General features: G+C 34.6%; 1 protein-coding gene across 1 annotated transcript; it reads right to left on the reverse strand.

Annotated features, from left to right (window-relative positions):
• Nucleotides 1–6,079: 6,079 nt before the first annotated feature.
• LOC122308832 (formin-like protein 8) lies at nt 6,080–9,027 on the reverse strand. Its single transcript, XM_043122089.1, has 2 exons — nt 7,664–9,027; nt 6,080–7,567 (listed from the first exon to the last, which is right to left on the reverse strand). The coding sequence occupies exons 1-2, from the start codon at nt 8,782–8,784 to the stop codon at nt 6,247–6,249; spliced, it is 2,442 nt and encodes an 813-aa protein (XP_042978023.1). The 5' UTR covers nt 8,785–9,027; the 3' UTR covers nt 6,080–6,246.
• Between the last annotated feature and the right edge of the window lie 1,650 nt (nt 9,028–10,677).

Here is a 10,677-nt window from a genome sequence, read left to right on the forward strand (position 1 = left end):
AAAATGTATTATGTTTTGTGCCATTAGACTCGGAGGGTTATTTAAAGTCTTATGGCGCAATAACATTTTTTCATATTTTCGGACAGAACGTCTGTTCAAAACTGTATATATTATTGGATAAAAAGAAATATTTTGAGGTAATTTTTGTGAATATTATTGGGTAAAAATATTTTGAGTTAATTTTTATAGATATTATTAGATAAAAATATCTTAAGTTAATTTTTTGTAGATATTATTGGATAGAATATTATGAGATAATCTTTTATAGATATTTTGGGTAGGAGAAAACTACACTCAACTCTCAACTCCAGCCTTATCATCTTCCTTATCTCGTCCATAAGTAGCTCCAGCCATCACCTACAAACTTATCTTCATTTACACGTTCCTTTAAAAGAATATCAAATACTTTCTCTCGGACAGCTTTTAGGAGTTCTTTTGCACGCCCATTTCGAAACTTTTGTAAGTGTTTTATCATAAAGTCTCCTTCATATAAGTTGTTTCTTTTTTAGTCTAGTTTACATGGATATATTATTTGCCCCATTTGAAAATCATTTGATCAGTCAAATATTATATAAACTATAAAAAGGTCATTCTGGGAGATAAACTGAAGAATATGTTATAGTTTGGAGTTTTTGACCAAGCTAATGGATAGATATTGGTCCAAAATTTTTATGGAGTATTTTTAACATGTATATGTGACTATTGGTTGAGGATTTTTGCATGATTAAAGGTTTTGATGAAAGATTTTCTTAGATTTAGAAACTTAGAAACTGGAAGAAGAAAAACAGTTTCTCTTTTAAGAAAGTTTAACTCTTTGGTGGTCTAAACCTATTCTAATGACTTTAATAATTTTATTGGAGGATCCTAAGCATCTTATATACATGTTATATTATTATTTTGAAGATATTTGATGTTAGTTTCAAAGATATGAAATTTTATGCAAAGAGATGTTCAGATAAGCCAAAGTGTGGATATTCTTGGCTAAATTTATGTTTTGGTTAATTTCTAACCATGTGATCTTGAATTAGAAGCTTATATATGTTTTAGGACATTTTTTTAAACCATGTGATGGTTTGGTTTGAAGATTATATATTTATAAGTCATAGATCAAGAGATTTATCAAAACTAGTTGAGGAAAAAGTTTCTGTTTTTGAACTAAGTGTAAAACCAAAAACTCCAAATGTTATTTTGTGATTTTGGTGACTTTAGTTTGATGATTTAAAGCATGGTTGATGTTAGGATGATATTATGAATATGTTAAAAGTAAGATTTGATTTTTGAAATTCTTGGAGATGTTTTGATTTAAGGTCAAAACTTGTGATTCAAGTGCTTGGATCTTTTTTACAAAAAAGTTTGGTGTTAATTATTAGCTTTTTCTAAATGGATGTTTTAAGTATGGTTTTGAACTTAGAATTGGAAGATGTTTGTTGCAAAATTTTGGTTTAAGCATGAGTTTTGAAGTTGGAAGGAATTGCAACAAAAATCAAGGGAAATGGCCAATGGATGTTTCGGCCATAGTATGTTCTTCATAATTGTGTTTTGTTTTAAATTTTTCTGAGTGGATATTTAAGTTTAGGACAAAATTTACATGAGGAATGTAAATTTTGGACACTTTTGGAGTTAGTATGCAAAATCCTTAAGTTATGGGTAAAACGATCATTTTCCCACATGTAGAGAGTAAAATGAAAATTTTACTCTTTAAGTTAGTATTTTCCATATTTCAAATTATTAGTGATTTAGTTCTAACTTTTAAAATCACTAATTACAGTTCCTCGTGATCGCACTTAAAGTTTTATAAGAAGCGCGAAAATCGGGGTAAGTTAGCTTTTAACTTACTAGCAGTCTACTGTGTATGTGTGCTAAGTAAAGGAACTACAGTGTATGTATGTGTGTTATCATATATGTCATGCCATGCCAAGTTATCACGTAATTGTCTATTATACAGAATTTATTCTGTCATCAATTTTTTATCTGTTACATAATATATTCTGTCATGTATTACTGTACCTTACAAGTACGTCATGCTAAGTATACCATCTATTACATGTATGTCAAGTCATGTAATATTCACTGTTGCAAGTATGTCATGTTAAATATGTTGTCTATTATATGTTATGCCATGTTACGAAATGTTTCTATCTCAAGTTGGTCATGTATTTCAATTTATGTTCAAGTCACGTTATGTTACGTCAGGACTTCAGTCATTTCGTATTCCAGTCACGTTTCATCTTGATTACTTATGTATGGGGTCACAGCAATTGTGGCGCATACACTACGTGAGACACAGCAATTGTGACACGTAGAATACATGGGGCCATAACAACTGTGGAGTATGTATTTTTCATGTTAAGTCAAGTTTGTGTAGAATACATGGGGCCACAACAACTGTGGAGTATGTATTTACACGTAGAATACATAGGACCACAACAACTGTGGAGTATGTATTTTTCATGTTAATTCAAGTTTCAAAGCAAGTTCATGCTAAGTCAAGTTTCAGATCAAGTTCATGTCAAGTCAAGTTCAATTCATGTTTCAATTTAAGTTATGTCAATTATGCTATGTTGTACGCCAAGTTATGCTTTAATTACTTATGAATTTGATTATGCATTTATGCTTTTACTGTCATCCATGCATTATTAGCTTGTGTGGAAGTTTTTTGTTAACTTACTGAGATTTATAATCAAATCTCATTTTGTTAGTCCCAACTACCATTCCCCCCGAATGGTAGATCTTGTTACAGGACCTGAAGGAGAATCAGGAGCTGATCAACTAGACACAGTTGACTAAGCGACTGTGTGACATAAATGTTAATATAGTAATTAACGTAAATTACTACTTGTATGATTGAGTTGCATCTCTAGTACTTTTTGGATCATAACCATTTTGGACTAGTGTTGTGATCTTAGTTGTACAATGGATTTTTATGTATGAAATATGTTTTAAATATTTGAGATATTTTCAATTTGGTGCATAGTATTGCTAAAGAAAAAATTTATCCGCTGCGAATATTGCATATTGTTAGATACATATTAGGAATATTCCATCTTATATGTCATGAACAGGGGTAGGTAACCTTGTGTTGCAGGTCTCGACGCTTTAAATGTTCGTCCGATCCCAAATAGAATTTGGGGGCATCACATAATCCTCTATTGAGGAATAAAATTGCAAAGTATTTCTTAAATGACCATTTCTATGAGCAACTATTAACAGCATTTAGTTCACAGAGCAATAACTTTATTCAGTGTACATAAATGGCATGTCTCAACTCCATCTGCCTAACACAGGAGGACAAAGGGGCAGAGATTAGAAAGTCAAGACAGAACTTAATTTTAAATCCACTCCATTACCTACCTTTTTCGGGGGACTAAAAATGTTGAAAAACATTTCAGATAAGGTATTCCATATCTCTATGCATTTATTTTTTTTTCTTTTTTTCCCCCTCCATATTTTAATCAGATAAGCATTTCACTTTATTTTTATGTCAGCAAATTTAATTGAAAAAGTCAATTCGTTGCTTAAGTCAACAAGTACTAGCCTTCCACAAGTTATTAGTTGTAGTGGTAGATGAAGCAGAGAGGCCAATGCTATCTTACTTTGCTATTGAATATATTCTGTCGAGTTGGTATCCCATTAAGTTATCACAATAACCATGATAGTTTTTCACTGCTTATCATTTCAATTTAACTTCTCTGTTCTTTCCTCCAAAATTAAGATGCATTTGGTAGAATCACTGGTATGGGAGGATTATGAGTACATAATCATTTGGTAACATAACCAATCAAGCATTAAAGGTGTTCCTTGAATCAGAGTAGCAATTTTGTAGAACCATAGAAGCATGGCTTCTACGTGTTATTATTCAAGATAAGTTTCATCCCTTTCTCCTGAATTCTAGATAATTTAATTAATGATTCATGAGAACCCAAAATGCCCTATGTTTTATTATCCACTTTCTGTGAGAACCCAAAATGGGTATTTTGGAGACTGGAAGAAGTATTTTATCAGCTCAAGCTGTAGTATCCTAGGTTGTTTGGATTTGGGTATTTCAAGGCATGTGCATCTCGATGTGTGAGAATGTTGTGTTAGTGTGTGTATCATCTCACATTGGATGGATACTAAGTTGATTTGTATTATAGAGAGGCGATTACAGAGAGTCCCAAATGTCTGGTCCTTTCGAGGCATCACATTGTTAGTGCGTCCGCAGGTTGTGAGACAGTATCAGAACCATTTAGTAGCACTATATGGCCTGGGAGTACTGGACATTATACTGGTTCTCATAATGAGGACATCATGCCTTTGAGTGCGAGAATTTTAGTACCCTAGATTCTGTAGATTTGAATGTGAAAGTATTGCATGTACATATATTGAATTTGCTTCTTTAAGATTATTTATTAAATACACCCAATCATTTTAGTTGTATTGTTAAGAATATAATACAAATAATTAAACTTACTTATTTTCATTAGTTTAAATTTTCGGGACAAGTAGTGATTTTACACGGTAATAAAGTAGAAGTTCTGAGTTCAAACCATGACTCTAATTCTACCAAATTTAATTATATATTACATGTGTTGGGTCCACTCATTAAGGGAGAGTTTGACCCACACATGAGAATGAGCGTTAAGAATATAATACAAATAATTAAATCTACCTATTCCCATCAACTTAAGCTTTTGGAATAAGTGGTAATTTCACAAGTACCAAAAAGCATTATTCCATGAAGGTCAATGCAATTATTACCTCTTCATAAAGGATCTCCCAAGCCTAATAAGCCAGTAATTAAGATCATGAAGTCCCGAGCTTTTTATATGTTCAGTTACTTGAGATCAAGATTGAAAACATTGGGTATATTTTTTAGGAGTCGTGGGTTATTTTTTTCGTGGGAGAGTGGGGTGGGGGGAGACAGAATTGGATATGCAAAATAAGAACTTAAATCTGTTTTAATGAGTTCTGGCTGCATACGTGAAGTTGATATTGTCCTCAATTTTTCTTCCCGTGAATGATGCAGGAATTTACTTTGTCAAGTTATTTTTTCTCCTTAATATGTGAAATTACTTTGTCAAATTGTGCAGGAAGTCTTGAAAAATGAGATTCATCGATGAGCGATGTTCTTGGAAGACTCAATTCATGTTCTAAGAAATACTTCTGCTTTCGAGCTAAATACTTGGGTGGATATGAAGAAATTGCTTCTCATAAGCAAATGTTGCCATAATATGTTACTTGGTCAAAAGGCTCTTATGAGGCGCAGACTGCATTCCTGAATGGCCAGAAGAGACAACCCATATCATCAATCTTCTTGGGTCGAATCCACCATCCATTGACAAATCATTACTCCTCTCTGGCGCATTCTTTCTCAAACCAAATGTAGTTAAAGCAAATATATAAATAAAAAGATGTGCATGAACCGTCAAACCGTTAGAAATGCATTAATTCTTGTAGTTGGTTGCCATTAAATTGTTCTGCCACTCTTTAGTCTTTAGTAATTTTGTTGAATCTATATGCTTTTTGCTTCTTATTACGATATAGAACTGCTTGTACCGCTAAATATTGACTAAGATTATATGAGAAATGATTTATGGGGCAATGTATTTCATTTTCTTTGGCGAATGACAATATATAAGCAATATCTGTCTGTGAGCTGCGTGCAGTTCATTTGGACTGTTTAAGGTGTAAAAATAATTTAGTATTTACCTAGTGGCCGCAGAGGAATTGGCCCCAAATAGCCCTATGTACGGACTTGCATAACTAATTCTCTACATCCTTAACAGTGCTTTAGAACAGTAATCACCTTAAAAACAATCACCTGAAGTAAATGCTGTTGTTCAAACGCCACCAAGGTTATCGAAATAAAATGTTACCTTCTAACATTGTATGTTACCGTATTTGCAAGTGGTACAAAGAAAACCTGGACTTTCACTTACGGTTCTACCACCCCTGTGGTTTTGCAAATTATGTCCGATCTCTTGGTTTGAAGTTATTATACATTATGAACATTTTCCCAACACTTATCTGCCATGAATTATCATATGCAGGTACCGCCTGTAATATAATTACCTCAATGACTAGAGGATTTAGACAAGAATTTGGTGCATCCAAAAAATTTCACTTAGGCTGTTCATTTCACAATTCATATGATTTGTTTAGCATCTATATACAGTGAACAAAATCCTCCTACTTCCATCCCCCCACCACAAAAAAAAAAAAAAAAGGAAAAAGAAAAGAAAAGAAACTATATGATACAGGCCTAATTCAAAAATCATCTGATTCACTAGAACTACTCCTTGACTTATCTGACATGAAATTTTCTGGCAAGTTTGGGAACGTCACTGGGGTCTTCGATGGCGGTGACTTTGGTGATGATGATCCCAAAACTTTTGTCGTTGTCTTCCTCCTTTGCAGTTTTCGTGCAATTTCAATGCAGGCCTGATCAACCATACCAAGAAAATCTTTTACTATAACAAATAGTTGAAGTGGGGATGCTCCCTTGTCGTTTGATGCTCCTGCTTGATAATATTCTGTTGTTCTCTTTACAACCTGCATCACCCTTGTTTCTTCTTCTTTCAACACCTGAAGTTCTTCTTCTGCCTCTTCAAGAAAACCTTTCATCTCCCTTGCAAACCCTCCTCCTCTATCACTGGAACATTTGGACACGAGTGCTCGAATTTCTGCTGCTCGTGCTGTGAGTGCTGAGTTCATACCTGTGAAGGTTTCATAATCTATAGTTGCTGCTTTCTTTACATTAGAGAACTCGGCACTGAGGCCTCCCACCATTGGTAATCCGAGCATTTTATATTCCTTCTCTCTTTCCTCCTTTGTTTTTGAACTCTCAGGATTAGAGTTGCTGTTGCTGCTGCGGCTGCTGCTGCGACTCAAGCTACTATTCCTGTTTATAACGCACCGCTTTCCCTCAGAGCGAACTACTTCTTCCACAACAAAGTGGAGTAAAGTGGTCCTTCCATCTGTACTTTTAACATCAGAGAGCTTTCGAAGAGCATTAAGGTTGAAGGCCAGGGCATTCCCTCGGGCGGTACCTGCATTCATGCGATTGCCAGCCTTTAGGACTGCTTCTAAAAGTTTCATGAAGAGCCCTCGTGTTCTAAGCTCCTTGCATCCAAATTCGAGTGTTTGTATAGCTTCCTTAAGGGGTAGAACCTCCGAGTCGTAGTTCAATCTGAAAAGCATGGCATTAAGGCGAGCAAAAGCCGACGGGACAGCTTTCAGAAGGTTGTAGAGGAAGGATTCAGCATCAGCAAGTCTTGTGGAATCTCCATCATATTCTAGGATCTGGGATTGTTCTTCCTCGGTTGGGGCAACTCTGACCAGCTTTTCAAGAGTATCTGTGTCAAGGCCTTGGCCTTCAATAAGTGCATCAAGAATTCCTTTGCGAGAGATTGCAAGAGATTTCAGAACAATTGCAGTGTTTTGAGACCTTCGAGGGTTGAGGATAAAAATCTGTGCCGGTGAATTAGAGTTGAGATTACTCCGATCCATTGTGTTATTGTTTCTTTGAGGCGATTGTCGGGTGGTGGCAACATATCCAAAGAGGTGTTCCATAAGATCTCCATCATACCTGAATTTTCAAATTCGAAATCATTGAGAGTCAGCATAATCTAGGAAAGGCGATTACATATAAGCTATTGAATCCAACCATGAAAATTAAAATTACCTAAAAGAACCACCATCGATTTTGTCCCACACCATGGAATGATCCGTGTTAGTGTTCACTTTGTCCCAATGCAATGGCTTCATTTTTATCTGACCATCTCCGGTTTCAGATGAAGACTCCCCTGTTTTATGGTCACCTGGCATCGCTTTTGGTGGTGCTGGGGGTGGTTTTAATGATGATTTCAAACTACCTGCCTTAGGTGGCGGAGGTTGTGGTGGCGTGGGAATTTTCTTCACTGGAATTGGTGGAGGCGGTGGAGGTGGTGGTGCAGGGCCTTTCATGCTAGCAATTGCTAAGGAAGAGGATAAAGGTGGCGGTCCACGAGGTGGTGTCGGTGGCGGCGGTGGAGGCGGAGGACGAGTTGATGGTTGAATTGATGGTTCTGGCTTCTTAACATCGGTGATGATGGCCATACCTGCATGAGTACTAATTGGGTTCGGATCATCCACTTCTGGTACAACTTTAACGTGGGAAGTTGAAGACTTTCCTCGGAGAAGAGGAACTTCTTGTATAGGTTCAGACTTCTTCCTTCTTGGATCTTTCTTAACATCCGTCCCTCCTTCATTTCCTAGATTATGTAATACCTCTTTACGGAGACTCTTGGGGGAGTTTTTCCCTTCAAGTTTCCTCCAATAAATCACATCCAAGCCGTTTTCATCAACGAACCCCTTAAAACCCCCATCAAACCGCGTAAACTCATTGCGTGGCAAGGCAGGCGGACCTTCATTTAAAGCAGTACTCCCATTCTCTCTTCTGCGTCTTGTAGCAGCACACCTATTGATCAGAAAGAAGAGTAACCCGGAAAGAACCAGAGTGCTGGCTGCGGTGGCGGCTACTGCCTTTACAATCTTACTCCTGCTTGACGAAGATGGTGGTGGGGGTACCGATGGAGGTGAAATTGGAAGAGGAGATGGCTGTAGTGGTGGCTCTGGTGAAGAAGTGGTAGGACGATCGGAGGGAGAACTTGGTGCAGGGGGAGGAGGAGAAGGAGCTTCAGAAGAAGGATAGAAAGTCTCGAGATTTTGGGGAGAACCGAATTGGCAATGGGAGAGAGGAATGGAAGAAAAGAGAAAAGCAAAGAAAAGGAACAGAGAGAGGCATGGCTGAAGCATCACAGCCATGATGTTTAGGATCTGTTTGCAGGCGATACATAAAAACAGAAGAAGTTCTATTTTCCTGTAATTCTTGCGGGGAATTGAAGGTTTATTCTTTGTTCTGTCGTGCACATTTGGGATTTGGTGGCTGACAAATTCAAAAGAAAGTGTAGTTAGTTGTTATCCCATTTATGTTTCGTGGCCTTTTACCTTTTGCAAAGTGTGATGCCAAAATTTACATATGATATCATATTGGGGATGTTTGAATTTTACTTTGAGAAAGTTTTTGAAATATGTTTCTATTTGAATTTTAAAACGCGGTGGGCTCTATCAAAAATTTGTTAATTTGTTTCTATTTTTATTGATAATTTAATGACAGGAGATTTTTTTTAAATGGATATTATAGCAAGGAAATAGTCTTAGACTGTGTTTTGAATAATAAATAGTCTTGTATTTATAGAATAGTGCTTGGCGGTGGATGGAGTGGGTTGACATGGTAAAAGTTCATAAAGAAAAATGATATAAAGTCAGAAGGAAGACTTCATCAAATTTGGTAGTTTTGTTTCTCTCTTAGCTAATGAATGTGGCTGAAAGTATGTTTATATAAAAAAAATTAATATTTATAGTTTTAGAATACGTAAATTTCGCGTAATTATTTTTAAAAAAATAAGTAAATATAATACTCATATGAAAAATTAATTTTTAAATGATGGATCCTACTTCTTTTCAAAAATAATACACGAGGCTTGCATATATTAAAATTGTATGTAGCATTAAATTGTACAAGTCTTCAAATGTATTTGCAGTCTTCGATACTCTATCTTAAAAAAAAAAAAAATATAAAATCTACATGAAACAATCATTTTTTAAATTGTGGACCTCACTTTTGTTTTAAAAGAAATATGTAAGACTTGTATATCTTAAAATTATATGTAGTATTACTCTTTTTATAATCTTCAAGCTTGTTAGATAATCTAAAATGGATCCATAAAAACAAAATCCATTTTCTTATATATATATATATATATGAGAAATGATATACACAAAATATATTTTATAATAATTTACACAATATATATTGTAAAATAAGAATATTTTTATAAAATATGACGTATGTTTATTATTTTTCTTATAATATGTAAAATGGAGAAAAGGAGTCTGGTCTGGGACCCTTCCAGCCAAACCCAATCCTGCAGAATGGTAGTAGCTCACCAGATTGTTGATCAAGACAAATTCGGCGGAGTGCACTGACGCGGTGTCCAGGGCATTTGACTTCACCTACTCCTGATGTATAGGTTGAAACTCTTTACAATCCCAGAAGCTTCTTGGGTTGACTCGGATAATTGGGCTACAAGTTACTTTTCATCTTCAATTTTGTTTAAATCGGTCATTTCGTAACGTGTCCATGTCAAATTAACTCGTTTTATCATAAGTTTAAATAATTATCATTTAAATGTGTCACATCAATAATACTTAAGGTTCACACTAATAGGATTTAAAAAAGGAAAATACTATTTGAACTTATAATTTTAATGATAAAAATTACCAATTGATTTTTTTTATTTTTTATTTAATAATTAAGAAAATAATTATTAATGAATAAATATTTTTTTAAAATATTTAAATATTTATAAAATGATTGAAAAACAAAAAAAAAAAAAAAAGTACATTTACACTCATGGATCAGATTTTAACTGTCCTTCATTGATTCCTCTAACAGCGTCCTTTAAAAAATAGGACCCGCTACTCCCACGGACCTATGCCACCGAAACCTCCCCCGTATAGGCAATTAAATTTTCATATTTTTTTTTAATCAAATATTTTTTTAAATCTATTAAAATTTTAAAAAAATTAAAAATTGTAAATTTATTAAAAAATATTTACTTAACAATTAAGTAAAAAATTAAAAAATTAAAAAAA

The sequence above is a fragment of the Carya illinoinensis genome, chromosome 5, assembly GCF_018687715.1.
Source record: "Carya illinoinensis cultivar Pawnee chromosome 5, C.illinoinensisPawnee_v1, whole genome shotgun sequence".
NCBI classification, from domain to species: Eukaryota; Viridiplantae; Streptophyta; class Magnoliopsida; order Fagales; family Juglandaceae; genus Carya; species Carya illinoinensis.